Here is a 15684-nt window from a genome sequence, read left to right as displayed (position 1 = left end):
CTTTCCTGGGAGGCTGGAGTGCTGGGACCTGGAAATGCCAGCTGTGGCAGAGGCACAGCCCCACTCTGGTCACTCATCCAGCCCCTTCTCACCTCTGCTTCCTTGCCCACGGGGTGAAGCCAGCAGGATTTCCCTAAGCACGCAGCAATTTGCAAATTTCCAAGCAGAGATTAGAGGGAAGAGCTCATTCGAAGCAGTCTGTAATGTAACAGCACAGTGACCTCTGTTCTATGGCCACAAAACCAAATCAAAATGGGAGCATCCTAAAAAATCAGCTCGTAGAGTCATCAGCCTCTCAGAAGCAAATAAGCACAGCTCCCTGCCCTCTTAAAACACCAGATATCAGCTGATAAAAGAGGAGCAATCCTGCAAGCCAAACAGCCAGGCAGTACTTGCAAGGCAGGATTTGTAGCCTGGTGCTCTTTGATTTGCTCTGAGAGTGACAGAACTGCAGTCAGAAAAACATGAAGGGGAAGAACATTTCTGATGTCCTGGTGACCCATCTGATGCTGAAAATCCCACCAGACCCAGGACTGTGCACAAGGACTGGGGTGCTGCTGCTGCTCAGACCCTGAGCTGCGCTGGGAAGGACAGACAGAAGGACAGCAGCCCCCCAGTGGGGCTGGGGACTCCACAGACCCCAACAGCTCCTGGACTCACTTGGTTCTCAGGGGCTGAAACAGTCACACAAGGGAAGTTTCAACTGCTTGAGAGATCTGACAGCAGATCTGGAAATTGTCATCTCCTTCCCACGCCATCACACAGCTTGGTTCATTTGAAACCTGTTCTATCCTGGCACAGTTCAGCTTGTCTTATTCCTGCACACCACAGCGGCAGCCTAGTGAAGAGTGGACAAACTGGGACCCCAGTGAGGGGGAAGTGGATGCTGAACTGCAAACACACGGGCACAGCCAACAACCAAAACACCCCACACACACCCCCAGGCCCAGCGTGGAACCTTTCAACCAGCAGCGAGCACAAGGGATGGAGCTGAGACCCCTGGCAACACCACTACGATCCCTGTGCTTCTCCTTTATTTCGGGAGAGGCAGGATAATCCTTTTGAACTACCCAAGTGGGGGAGAACCAACATCTGTTCAGATTCAACAGCCTGGCTCTCACTGCTTCAGCCCCAGCTCTTTCCCAGTGGCTGGGGAAGGTCTCTAGCTTTTATTCAAAGGCACTGCCCTCACGCAGGGCCTTTCAGCACAGGCTCGCAGAGCACCTCACAGACATTTAATTAAACCCTACAGCCTGCCCCGGTGAGGAAGGGATTATGAACAGGCCCCCAGCTCAGCAGCACAAGCATCTCTTTCTGTGGGATGGCCGAGGCGTTGGGCTCACTGCAGGGGTGCAGCAGTCCCAGCTCCACCGAGCTGCTAAACACACATCAAACAGCCCAGAGAGGCTGGAGAGCCAGCAGGGCAGAGCAGAGTGACCAGCAGCATCCTCTGATGGGATGGGTAGGGGCCCCTCTCAGAGCCACAGCAACAAATCCGTGTTTTGTCACCCCTCTGCAAATTAAACTACACATTTCTGAAGTATGACATTCCTTGTGACCAATTCATCCACTCAACAGCCCTGGGAGCTTCATAAAATGGAAAACCACCTCTTTTCCTTTCTTTTTTTCCCCCCCCCCATGCTCACCTAAGGAGCGAGACTTTAGCTGGCTGAATTACATCTATTTAAACAAAAGTAAGGTCAGACATCTGCCTTTGCACAGTGTCAGCTGCGAGAAATGAGCTAACATCCAGATGCAGTGGCATGTCAGGATTAGCCCAGGCTGGGGCAGGAATGCTTCCATGTATGGAAAAATATTGGAGCAGTGAAACCATAAGCTTGGAGCTGAGTGAAGTGAGAGGCCCTGTCAATGAAATTGCAGGCTCAGGTTTAGAGGATTTAGCAGCTCAGATCCGCCATAAGATCCTCAGTGTGTATTACAATAAATTTCACACTTTTTCCAAAAGGGACTCCTACAGCAATGCTCAGAGTCACGAGGGTGAGATCCTGCACCCCTCTGCTCACTCTGGAAGCCAGGCTGGAACTGCTGGGTACCATTAATGCCCCCCACACCAGGCACAGGCTCGGGTGCTGATGGAGATGTTTTGGCTGCTGCTCGCTCATCCCTGGGCTGCTGCCCTCTGCCCAGCAGGATTCATCAAAGCCAGCTCAGATGAAGCAGTGGCAATTCAAAAGCAAATGCTGAGCTGGATCAGCTTGGCTGGGGAAGCAGTGCCCACTTCAGCCACTGTCATGGCAAGGGCAGTGACTGCCAGGGCACGGGGAGAGAGCCAGAGCAGTGTCCCAGCCAGCCTGACACAAATCAAAGGGGCTCGTTTATCAGCATCCTGAGCTAACACTGATGAAGTCATAGCTATGACTTCATCTCTCCAGTGGGAATCTCCTGGGAACAAGGGAGAACTACAATTTCTCTCTCCGGCTCGCTCACGCAGTTGCAATTTGTTTCAGTCGCCTTGTTCTCTCTTCTGCAAACATTACTTAATTCTCACCCAGATTTTTAAATCCTTGCCCTGAAATGTAAAATAATGTTTCCTTCTCAGCTGTCAAAGCCCAGCCTTACTGAGCTCCCTCCTGGTGGGCTCTGTCTCCTTGTGCCAGCTGCCACCCATTCCCTGGGGTCTCAGCCCACAGCTGAGGAGCCACCAGCTATTTTTTAAACCTCAAATGTATAACTAAAATCTGGTTACTCTTGCCAAATTCATTTTAAATAGGGACTTTTGCACCTCTTCTCCATTAAAATATTTTAAAGTCAGGCTGGATTAAGCCACAGTTGCTAAAACAGACAAAATATTGCAGGAGGACCCTGGAGCTTCCCTCCTTGGTTGGGCAGGACAGATTCCAATGCTGCAACAACCACGCAGCAATGAATGTCTCACACCACCCTGCTGCTGCAGGGTGATGCACCCAAGAACTGTCCCAGGGTATCCCTGCTGCCTTCCTCATCACAAGCTGTGCTGAGGGTTTGCTCCCCTCCCGTGCACCATTCCTGCTGCCACAGCTGGAGCAGCACCCATCACCAGGATTGCATCCTTTAGGAACCAGATTCTCTGTGGTGTGTTTGGGCTCTCCCCACACTGCCCTGTGCCTTGTTGAGGGCTCCCATCCCTTTGTTTCCAGGCCACAGGGGCTTGCTGAGCCCCAGCATGGGTTTGGTCAGATTGCAGATGCTCAGCTACTGCCCTGATGGAACCGAGCAGTCAGCCACTCACTCACACTAAATAAAGACTGCAAATTCTTTACATATTAATTGTTGGTTGCAATTGTTCTCAGTGCTGACAGACAGACGTGAGAATATGCAGAAAACATTCCTGCCTCTTTTTAGTTCCACCCTTCCATTAGTTGTGTGTACTCCATGCCAAATCAATAAGAGACTGCATTTTCCCTGGAAAACCGAGATGATGAAAACGTGATCAGCTATGAGACAAGGCACACATGTTGTAATCTGAAATACTCAAATCATTCACTTTCCCATGAGAGAATTTAACAGGTCTATCTGCTTACTTGTCAACTCATCCCACTCCCAGCTTCTCCATTGACCCTGTCTTTAATTTACAACCTACAGATTTAACTCTGATTGTGGTTTTTTGCCTACAGAGCATCAGCTGAGAAGCAGCAGAGGAAGCTGCTCTGCAGAGGGACATCAAGGCAGTGCTGGAGAAAGCCCCCTCCCCAGAACACCCCCAGTCCCCCCTCTGGGCTCCCACCTCAAGAACAGAGAGGAATTAACGTGCCCAAATCCCAGGCTGGAGTGAATCCAAGCTCCCTCCCCAGGCTGGCAGCACTCCCTCCTTTCCCAGCCGTTATTATCTGGAGATGGCACAAAGTGATCTGTCTACAAAAACATTTCAAACCTATCGTGCATTACACTGTGATGTGCCATGGAAGCAGTTTAGAGAGCACATGCAGCTCTAAAGTTGTGATTATTCAGTATTCAACCCAGCCTGAAAGCTCAGGAGTCAGCTTGTAGCTGCTGAAAGCGGGGGGCCTGAAATTATCCGTGAATAGTTCAAAGCCGCAGTTAATTCAACATCTCCACTTTCAAAAGCATAAAAATCACAGATTCCTGGAGCGTGTAAGCTTTTCAAAAATTACAAACTACTAACTGTCAAATCAAAGCAGCAAATAGAAATCCACATGGCTGATAAGACAAATAGTTGCATTTTAAAGAGTAATTAAATATCACTTTGGAATATTTTGCTTGGAACTTGTTTCCCTGATAAAAACAATGGGGAGGGGAAGGAGGAGGAAGCAATCCACACACACCAATAAGCTTCTCATCAAACAAATGCTCAGGCAAGCACTGCTCAAATTTGTTTTGCTGAATTCAGAGTTCAGCCTGCTGTACAACAGCCTCCCATGCCCTCTTGGTTTCCCTAGATCCTGACATTTCACATCAAACTCCACAATAAGGAGGAGGCAATCACTACGTTGAATCTGGATTGTTGGGGAGGAGGGTTGGGACAAGAATCCCCATGGTGTGGTCACTAAAAACTGCAATATTTTCTGATTTGACTTAGATTAAAACCATGCCCCAACTTCCATGCTGGGAGCACGGCTGAAAAAAACAGGAATGCAAAACAGAGAGCTCTACCCAAATGCAATTCAGAAGTGAAACCTTACCCCAGTCCCACACACTCGCCCCACCAAGTACTGCTTTGAAACACTAAAAGTTTGTCCATGAGAAAGGATCAAAAAACTCCAAACCACCCTGGACTCTTCCAAAACCTGAACCTGCCAGCAATGAACTCATCAAGAATTTCACCCAAACTTTCTAGTACTAAGCAATATTTGTGGGCAACAATACAAAAGGATTAAGCAGTGAACAAGGAGGCAGCTACTGCATTTCAAACTAAAATGCTATTGAACCACTTGATGGTGTAAATTTCATACTAAAATGTATTTGAACCACACCATGCAAAGGCCAGGCAAACCTGATGTCAGATTTTGGGATGGGATGTGTATACAGCCCTGTTCAAGAACCAACCCTCTGATCAGCAAACTGCTTGTCCCCACCCTGGAGCCAGGAGGATTTGATAATGGAAAGATGCCCGAGACTTTCAGAGCAGGTCCTAAAACGTGGGCAATTACACACTGAAGGATGTAATAAACACCACAGCAGACTACACGTCAGCAAGACTTTTAAAATACTGATTCTCCCCCAGGGAAAGTGCTCAGGCAGGCAGCAGTTTGGATATGGGGGGAAATCCAACCTCCACGGACGTCAGTGGTGTTTCTGCAACTCTTGCAGGACCAGGAGCAGGACACAGCCCCCAGACTTGCAGCCTCCTGACGCTGATGGGGATTTCACACAAGGATTAGGGTCTTGGAATGAGAGAGGACTGCTAATTGCATGGAGGGTGACTGCAAAGCTGTGCAAAACACACAGAGAAATAATTTGGAAAAAAGGCATCAACAAAAACAAGAAGTCGTCAAAATGTTTTGGCTTCGATGTCATCTGCACAATGTGGAAATAGTGAATAATGGGAGTTCACTGTTGAACGTCTCCAAAATCGCAGGGAAAATGCTCCATTGTTCTGCACTTTCTTTTGTAAAGCTGTTACGTGTTCAGCCTCTAAAGAATGCATTTTTGGAGAAGAACTATGCACTGATTACTTTACAAAGTAAAGTTCCTTTGCTCGGTCCTGCAACCTGAGAGTAACAAATGAAATTGTCAAGAGTGCGTTTTTAAAGGAACGTTTTCATTTCAACATCTGGATTAAGATGCCACAATGAAAAACAGCACACAGGTTTCCCTCTGCTCCCTTCATACATCTCCCATTCTTACATTTCAGAACCAGGGAAGTTTCAAAGCAAACAAAGAATCAGTTGGTGCTGTTAATGCCTCGCTTCTTACTCAATAGCCTGATGTCATGAAAAGACCATATTTTTCAAATCTACAGCTCCGTGAGCCAAAGAGTTCATATACATTCCCACCCCAGAAATACAGAGTCAGGAATACAGCTGAAAGTGATTACTTAGATATTTTTATATGATGAAATTCAAAAGCTGCTTCAAGTGATTTACAAAATCTTCTGTAAGACAAATCCCACATCTGTGCTGACCACTTGCCTCCCAGATCTCAGCAGATGGCAATTTCAAACAGAAAAGTTCTGAGTCCCTGAAAATCAGGGTGTACCTTAAACTGTAATCAAGGGTTTGAAGATTTTTCCTCCACAAAAAAAAAAGATTGTGGACAGTCTAATTTAATGAAATTTCTATCTTCTCCCCACCATTTCTTGTACAAAGTCTACACACAAAATTAGTACCTGGCGTCTTATTAGGAGAGGCTCCCATGGCAGATGATCTTTTCAGATAAAGGGAAAACACTCGTCCCAACCAAAGGAAATTTACCAGCAAAGGGAGATCCTCAAATTGTTTTCAGATACTTGACTGAATAATCACAGAAAAACAATCAACATGTTTTGCATTTGTTTAAATCCAGAACAGAAGCATCTCAGCCTTCCCAAGAAGAATCTGTACAACACTCAACCAGATGCATAAATACAGCAGAAAAACACAGAACACGAGGGAGGCAAAGCACAGCCCCAAGAGCCACTGTGGCGCTGCGGGGATGCACCAAGGAAATGTCAGGAGAAATTTCAAGATGAAAAAGAATGAGGAAGACCACGGGGCCAAGAAACTAACAAGTAAAAACAAAAGCAAAGGCAAATAAACAACAGCAAAAGATAAATTGCTGTTCCCTCGCTGTGGAGCTTTTTCTCCAGCACTCTCCTTTCTCCCACTCCTATGTGAAACCATGGGAGAGGATCTACTCAATGGGGAATGTGGACGGTTCAGCATTTTTTAGCAGAGATGACCAAGATGTCCCGCAGCAACACAGCGCTCCTCCAACATCCTGTGTGCCACAAGGCCTTGAAAAGCACCCAAATTCACCCTGAGCGAATTCACTCTGCAGCAGGGACGGCGTGGAGCTCACCAGGACAAGTCTGGGATCCTTCCTTCCTCCAGCAGGGAGGAGACACCTCCCTGTGGGTGCTGGGGGACACCAGGGCGTGCAGGCAGATGGGGGCTCAGCAGCAATCAGGACACTGAAGCTGTCATTAAATCAGCCCTCCAGAACTGGAGCAGATGTCCACGCAAACAGACAACAGCGGGGTGATGTTAAACCAAAACCACAACCAAAACGAAGACGCAGAGCAACGTCTTCTCCCCACTCTGCTCAGCCAGGCCAGGCATTATCAGAGACAAATCAATCACCAAAACCTACCTGTGGCTGCCCAAATCCAGGCCTGAACAGCTTAACTGAGGGACGTGCACCACGAGCTAAAGGCCTCCAATCTCATTTGGCTCATTCTGGTTTTGTCCTTGAAAAAAACCCACCCAATAATAGGTCTGGCTGCGGCTCAGACAGAGGCATAATGCCATCCTCCTCATTAATCAAAGGCTCTCCCCGTGGCCAGATGTTTGCTGACTTGTACTGCTTTCTTTTATTACTGGTTTGGAGGCAAAAATTGCTGTGTGCTGAAGTTACTCCAATTGAGCTGGTCGTCCCTGGTAACTGCACCCCGGCATTATTGAGTTACTGAGGAATTCAGCAAAGAGTGGCTGTTTGCTTTGACAATTCCATCTGCTTTCCCCAATAACCATCAGAGTAAGATGCTAATTTACTTTTAGGACTGTGGGAATTGTACTGCAAAGCCAGAAAGGAGCCTGGGTTTTAAGATCTATCAACGTTTGGTGCCCAGGGTTTGGAAGAAGGGGAGATGTAGAAAAATGCAGAGTACGCCAGAGAAGGACAATGATAGATAGACCTTAAAAGTAATATTTTTTAATAACACTGAGCAAAAAAAGTGATGATTTTCTATAGGATAGGAAGCCATCATCTCTCCACAAAGCTTTCATGGCCTCAGTAAATAAAGTAATGAACCCACAATGGGAAGAGTTGGCTTGAAAGGACTTCTGGAGGACTCTGAGCCTGACCATCACCCACACTCAACCCTGCTGGGCAGAGCTTCACCCAAACAAAGAAGCTGCAAGGATGGGGAGCTGAGAGCTCAGGGACAGAGCTCTCACTGCTCCCATCCCTCTTGCTGTCTCTACCCTGTATCTACAATATCCCTTTCTTCCCATAAATCTATATAATTCGCTGGGGTTTAGGAGTATCCCTTAGTGCAAAGGAACCATAACTCAAAAGCACTGCCTACATTCCTCTAATGCTTTTGTTTTAAAACAAATTAAGCCCGTGAGGTACTGAACATATGCTCAACATCCCCAGCAGAGAGCTGGCATGTTTTTAAAAAATACAAAGTTTGTGCTTTTCTGGGGAGTCAGGTCATTAACCCGACTATTTAAAAAATCAGCCTATTATGCAAGGAAACTTCTAACTGCCTGAGCTACAGGTTATAAATCTCCTGTTTAGAAATCTGATATCCTGACATAATTGCCCTTACAACTTACAAATAGGTTCTCTGTTATCCGTAGATTAAGCTTCCTCCAAAGCCACATCACATCTGCTTAGTTTTGAAAATATACAGCACGAGCTTCAATTACTTTACACTCCACACAAAAATAATCCTGAATTTAACTCAGGGCTTCTTGGAATAAGAGTTTAAGACCCCATAATCTTTTTATTTCATGTTTTCTTGCAATCTAATAGATGGAAGCATTGGCCAGCATGTAAAATTAATGCCACCTTCCACTTCTGTGATTTCCCAACCATTTAACTACATTGCAGTGGAATTTTTAAAGCAAATACGGCAAGCAGAAGTCCCACCATCTAAATAATCTGAAATGTTCTGTAGGGAAATGGTCAGCTACTAATTGGAACCACAGTGTTTTCACATCCCTGTAGGAAGAGGGTTTGGTTTAAAAGAAACCCGAGTTAAACTGCAGTTTCTCTGAAGGTTGCAGCTCCTCTGATTAATGGAACTGCTCAGATCCCGAGCACTTGGGTGAGCTCCCAGTTAGAAGTGCCTGGACTTCAAAGGGCCAAACTGGGGGCCTTGGGCAGCACTATCATCCAGGTGCACCGCATTAAATACACGAGAGTTTTTGCAGAAGTGGGGGCTCAGTGGCAAAAAAAGGCAGCAAATGAGGGGAAAAAGAGGCAAATCCATGTTTCAAAGCTGCATCTCTTCTCAGCAGCAGAGATATCACACGGCGCTGCCGGACAACAGCCAACTATTCCTTAAACAATTCCTTTCCCTAAGGAACAGAGCAGAGAGACCCATCCTGGAAGATGTCATTCCTCTCATCCCTTCCATCCCAGCCTCTCAGTGTCCGGATACAGGGGATGCCTGAGAGGGCTCAGCCACCCTGCAGGTACCAGCGTTATCCCAATCCCAGCCAAGGCTCAGCCAGGCTCTGCCCGCTGCTCCCACACCCGCTGCCTCAGCCACTCGCCAGAAAGACGTTTAGAAATGGCACTGTGGGGCACCATCTTTTCAATTCTTACTCAATTGCTTCCAGAGATTAGATTTCTAAAGAGGTTTCTTTTTTTATTCCTTTTAAGCGTTGCAAGCTCGTTGGGAAGTGGAGGCTCAGCATGTACCTTTCTTTTCCTCACAGCCTGCTCTGTCTGGATCTTAGCGTGCTTTCTGTCCATTATCTTTCAGATTAAACTCTACGGATGAGAGGCTGTAACTTGCAGAGTACCGAACGCACCAAACGAGAGGAACAAACCGCATCCCACAGCCTGGCCGGGCAGCCTCGCCAGCCGAGCCGGGCTCACCCGCTCCTCCAGCACCGCGTGTCCTCCCACGGCTGCCGGGGGCTCCTTTCTATGTCCGAACCCTCGCAGGAGCCCACGGGCACCGTGTCCGCTGCCAGGGCAATGTCTGCTTTCCCCGGGTGCCCACCGGAGCGACGCCGTGCCCGGAGCAGCTGCTCCCCTCACAGCTCACCTGCAGCCCCGCTCCCCCGCGATGCCCACGGTGCCCAGCCCAGGGCTCCCCTCGTACCCAGGCCCCGCAGGAGCCGGCGTCGCCCCGCGGGACAGCAACCGCCACCTCCCCGGCGCTTCCCCGGCTCCCCGGGGAACTTTCTGGAAGCCCCGCGGCCCCCAGACAAAGCCCGGGGCGCGCCCCGCCGCCCCCCGCCCGGCCGCGGCCGCGGGGCTCACTCACCTTGCGGTGCTTGTCGGCGAAGGGCAGCGCCAGCCAGGGCATGGCCCGCACCGCCTCCTGCCACTGCTGCTGCTCCTGCTCCGCCGACACGAAGACGATCTCGAGGCGCTGCCCGCCGGCCGCCGCCGCCTCCCCCCTGAAGCGCCCGTAGAAGGCGGCCAGGCTGGCGCCGAGCTGCGCGCAGGGGCCGCCGAGGCTGCAGCCGAAGTAGAGCCCCACCAAGGAGACCCCGCGGGCGGCCAGCGCCGACACGGCCACCTCCTCGCCGTCGGCGGCCACCAGCACCTCTCCCAGCAGGTCGGTGAGCGCGCCCGCCATCCCGCTCCGCTCCCGCTGCGCGCCCGCTCCGCTCCGCGCCCGCCGGCCGCGCACGCCCCGCCCCGCCCCGCCAGGGGGCGCTGCCGCACAGCGCGGCCCCGCGCCCGCCCCCGCCCCGGGCAGCGCCGCCCCGGCCCGGCCCCTCAGAGCCGCGGCCGGCCCGGCCCGGACACGGAGCGGCGGCGCACGGCGGGACGGGGTGCACGCTGTGCACGGTTAGGTGGGTGCTGGGGGGAAATTCTTCCCTGAGAGAGTAAGAGCCGGGGGGGCTTTTTCGGAGAGCTTTGGGTGTCCCGTCCCTGAAGCGTCCGAGGCCATCCTGGATGTGGCTCCGAGCAGCCCGCTCCGGTGCGAGGAAGGTCTGCCAGCCTGTGGGACACCTGTGGTGGCACACGCAGGGTCGCACAGAAGCAGCTAGGGTGAGAAAAGACCTCTGAGTCCAAGCTGTGACAGAACACTGCCTTATCTAACAGCCCATGGCACTGAGTGCACATCCAGCCTTCCTTTAATATCCAGGGATGGTGACTTCACCACCTCCCTGGGCAGCCCATTCCAGCACCCAATCACTTTTTTTTTTTGTGAAGAAGTTCTTCCTAATGTCCTATAAAGCCTAAACCTCCCCTGGTGCAGTTTAAGACCATCCTCTTGTCCTGTCACTGTTACCTGGAGCAGAGGCTCAGACTCTCCACCTGGCTGCAGACCCTCACCTGCTCACAACCTCCTTTCATCAATTAATAGAAAATTATAAAGCCACCCCTGAGCCTCCTTTTCTCCAGGCTAAACATCCCCAGCTCCCTCAGCCACTCCTTCCATAAGCTCCCTTCCAACCCAAACCATTCTGTGACTCCCCCATGAGGGTAGATCCAGCCTCCCCAAAGCCCACAGATTTATTCCCTTCTTTGTTCCCAAAATCTAACATAAATACATATTTACCCCTATTGAATGCAGGCTGAAAAACCTGAAAGCCAATCCAGAAGCATAAACATAAATTGGGCTGCGTTGAGTTACACCGTCTGTCTGGCTGGGATACAGAAAGGAAATAAAGCAGAGACACTGACATGCAAACCAGGCTGGAAAATGTATTTGCTCTTTGTGTAATCAAAGTCTGCAATCTGCAAGCCTGCAGAATTCACTGCGGGATCCTCAGCTGCTCCCGGCTGATGTCCATGCTGCAGGAGAGCCCCAAAACAGCTCACTGAAATCTTACTATCTGCTGCAATAAACACCTTTATTTGTACAACCCTTCCTTATTTGGTTTCTCGTTACTTTTGTTGCCTTCAATTGTATTTAAAATCGTTGTGTAGCATCCAGAGCCATTAGGGGATGCTTTATAAATACAATTAATTATCATTATTATTATTATTACAGCTTTACAATCTCTCTTTTCTCTTGCCAAGACCAGCTCCCTAGAGCAGGTTCAAAGCAGGAGAAGTTTTGTCTTGTTTTTTATTTGTCCTTCCTTATCTGCCTTAATGAAGTATCTGGGTTCTTCAGGGCAGGGAAGCTGTTTTTTAAGTCTGCAACCCTGAGCTCAACCAACCCATGCAGCAAGATAAATATTCTGCTGTAAAAATAATATTTATGGCTGCAGTTAATACGTCTGGCCCTGCTTTTAGTGAACAAAGCAGGAGGAAGATGCTCTGAAACACAGAAAAAGTTAAAAGCATTTCTCTCCTAAGGAACAATAAAATAAAATGAGGAAACAACTGTTCTTAATGAAAAAAATTCACAGGTGTGACTGAACTGAAGTTACACCATGAGAGAGCTTAAAATGTGGTGGGTGAGGTGCTGGTTCTGCAGCAGAATCACAGATTCAGAATGCCCATTTGAGAACCAGCTTGAGAAACAGGAATTAAAGAGTCAGGACAGCATCCCAAGATTTTTAACAAGCAGTTTCTTGTCCATATAGAGCCAATGCCTTTCTGCATTTTTCTAACTCCTATTTATTTTTCATAAGTAGTGGGGCTTTTTAATATTACACCCAGGTTGACTAGAACATACTATATTTTTCACTTAAGTATTTTTTAAAATATATTTAGTTTATTATATTATAACTACCATATAATATATATATATATTAGCTTATTATATTTAGTTTATTTATAAAATAAAATGTATTTATTTTAAATATAAAATTATTATTTATATATTATTAATTATTATATAATTATGTCATTGTATCATTATATACTTATTACTTGTATACTTACATAACATATTTATATTTATATTTATATTTATATTTATATTTATATTTATATTTATATTTATATTTATATTTATAGGTATATTTATAGGTATATCTATAGGTATATCTATAGGTATATTTATGAATTATATTTATATTTGTGATTTATAGTTTGTATTTAATTTTATTTTTTTACTTTATGTATATTATTTCAAATATACATTTATATATATATATATATATATATATATATATATATATATATATATATATATATATAATTCAAATATATATTTTTTTCAAGCATATTTACCGAGGGTTTTTTTCCAAAAATATTTGGCGTATATTTGGCTAATGATTGGCACATTTTGGGATTTCCCTGCGTGTTTAACAGGAAAAGGGGATCCGTGTGCTGCGGAGGGAGCGCGGGGCTCCGGTGCCATCTGCCGGGAACAGCGCGCACGGCAAGCGGGGACCGCCACCGCCACCGGGCAGGCAGCGGGGACAGCGCGGCCGGGAAAAAAAGGAGGCTCGAAGGGATTTTTATGGAGCTCTAAAACTCCCTGCGGAGAGATCGCAGCCAGGGGTGCGGCGGTCTGTCCGCCCAGGACAGGAGGAACGGCCCTGAGATGCAACAGGATGGATGTCTGGGGAAGATTCGTCACCAAAAGGGTGGCGAGCCCTGGAAGAGGATGCCCAGGGTGGTGGTGGAGTCATCATCCCTGGAAGTGTTCAAGAACCGTCTGGATGTGGCACTGAAACAGCAGAGTTACCCTGAAGTATCCACTGATGGCTCTGATCATCTGATCTATGGTACGAAACTTACATAAACCCTTAATTTGATTGCAAAAGGCTCCTCAGTTTTTAATTCAGCTGCATTCTGAACTCCACGTTGCACTGAGGGCAGCGGATCTTCCATGGTGTGTGGACATCAGCCAGCAGCAAGGTGTCCTAGAGGAAAGAGACACACTCCAAACAGTTCAGTGCTTGACATGAACCCATTGTGTCCCGACATTCTCCTCACTGGGCAGCTCTCAATCACGAGCACATTTGTGGGTGCATTCTAGCAGCAAGATGTTGGCTGTGTTTCAGGTTATGCACATCCATATGCAGAGAAAGCCTGGGGTAGCCATCCTGTCGGGAATCTGCAGGGAAAACAAGAGCTAATTCTGCTCTGCACATGATGCAAGCCAACTGCAATCCTTCTCCTCTCAGTTTTTTCTTCGGCAGTCACATTAGCATTGCTGAGGACGGCACAGTGTCCTGGCTGCTGAAACCAGCTCCAGCAGGACAGCCTGCCTGCCTGGTCACACATTAACTCCTCCGAGCCGCTCTGCGTTCAGGTATCAGCCTCCCAAAACGCTGCTACGGATCCACTGGGGGTCTGAAACAACCGCACGGAGTTTGACCCGCCAAATTCCTCTGCTGTGTTGCAATCCCATTAATATCCAGATTGCTGAGGGCAGCTCGTGGTACCTTTGACCCTCCTCGTCAGAAGATGAGTCCTGCTGAATCCAGCTGCTGGCAAGGTCCTTGTCCCTGTCACAGAGGTGGAGGCAGCTCCAGGTCTGTTGTGCCTGTGGTGGGGAGGCCTCAGGGCACCCCTGCTCATCCAGCCAGGTCCTGGAGTGCTCATTGTGCCACTTTCCAGCAGCGCTGGGATCCACGTGTAACACAGAAACACAAAACAGCGCTTCTGAAAGCGACCAGAGTTGATTTCAAACGACACCAGCAAAACACAAGGAAACTGATTTCAACCACTGCCCTTCTGTGTGTGTTTGGCTCTCTGGGGGATGGTCCAAGCCCTGGCTCCTGGGGCTGGGAGGGAATTTTTCTCCCCAAGCTTTTAAAGATGAGCCTTTTTATTTTATTTCAAAGTCCTTTCCCGCCATGTTTCTGCCCGATTCTCTCCCTGCTCTTCACCAGCCCGGGGTATTGATCTCAGCAGGGTCACCAGTAAACTTCAAAGGGCCTCGCACTTGCACTGCTCGTTTAGGACCATGAATGGCACCATCTGAGCCTTATCATTTCCCCTCTGCCTCCACGGGAGATAAGGCACGGCAGGAGCCCTCCGGCCATCCCGCAGCCAGGCTGGTGACAGTCACACACCACCAATTATCACCTTTTCCCAGAACCATTTCTGCGTCTTCAGAGCTGCCCCTGCAGCACCAGCCTGCACCCACTGGCCTCAGGACAGGAGGGAAAGATCATTGAGAGGAGCATTCTTTTGTCCGGAAATACCCTGATTTTATCATCTGAAATACCCTGATTTTATCAGGGCACATAAAATCAGAATGACTGTGACTCATCACCACTATTGTGCGATTTTTCATGATGTCACATCATACCTGAAGGGACAAGGGGATAAGTGAAACATTAACGAGACATTATATTTCAGGCTGGTGACACCACAGCTATAAGGCACCAGGGCAGCATTTAAACAGCTGGAAAACCGAGACCCACTTTCCATTGCAATTTTCCATGCGCTAGCAATAGGTTTGGTTACAGCTACTTGGTTACGAGTACCTGCACTTAGGTAAAATTTCACTCCTGTAACAACCCAGCCTGTGACCCAAACCAAATCTCCTTTTTGCCAGGTGCTGGGCGGACACAGCCATTCCAACCTCCTCACCCTGCACCGGCAATCCCTGGATCAGGCCCACCAGGTGTTGGTGAGTGGATGGAGGAGAAGGGGAGGCTGCCCAGAGCCGGCTGTTTCCATGACGCCGATGGCAGAGGGGACATTCTGACATTCCTCTGCTCAGATGTCCCATTCCTACCTTTGCCAGCTCCCGTGTTAGGGAGGACACAGCACCTTGGGGGTCCAAATCATGGTCCCACAAGGAGTTCCCCAGTCCATAACCACCACCCGGGGGTCTCTGGACCTCCGGTGACCCCTGATCAACCCGTGTCTCCTCAGGGCATCCCATCCCAGAGCCGCCGAGCAGGAGATCTCCAGATGCCGCTGAACAAACCCGTGGGTCCCCTGCCCTTTGCACAGCAGATCCCCAAACCACCATCACCAGCAGGGGATCCCCAACCCCCAAAATCCCCGCGGCGCGCTCTGGGCTCC

At 48.6% G+C, this 15684-nt stretch overlaps 1 protein-coding gene and 1 long non-coding RNA gene across 2 annotated transcripts in view; one reads left to right on the top strand and one right to left on the bottom strand.

Moving 5' to 3' along the window:
• The window catches only part of NXN (nucleoredoxin), a 46808-nt gene extending 36354 nt beyond the window's left edge, over nucleotides 1–10454 (bottom strand). Inside the window, exon 1 of the mRNA XM_063173671.1 lies at nucleotides 10106–10454. Coding sequence (XP_063029741.1) covers nucleotides 10106–10423 — 318 coding nt within the window. The 5' untranslated portion in view covers nucleotides 10424–10454. The remainder of the gene's footprint in view (nucleotides 1–10105) is intronic.
• A 123-nt stretch (nucleotides 10455–10577) lies between these two features.
• Nucleotides 10578–11669, top strand: LOC134427882 (uncharacterized). Its single transcript, XR_010030254.1, has 2 exons — nucleotides 10578–10643; nucleotides 11372–11669. It is a non-coding gene; the product is annotated as an uncharacterized LOC134427882 (long non-coding RNA).
• Nucleotides 11670–15684: the final 4015 nt, after the last annotated feature.

This window comes from Melospiza melodia, chromosome 21, assembly GCF_035770615.1.
Source record: "Melospiza melodia melodia isolate bMelMel2 chromosome 21, bMelMel2.pri, whole genome shotgun sequence".
In the NCBI taxonomy this organism is placed as follows: Eukaryota; Metazoa; Chordata; class Aves; order Passeriformes; family Passerellidae; genus Melospiza; species Melospiza melodia.
Note: the sequence above shows the minus strand (reverse complement) of the source record. Positions and strands in the feature narration are given on the sequence as shown.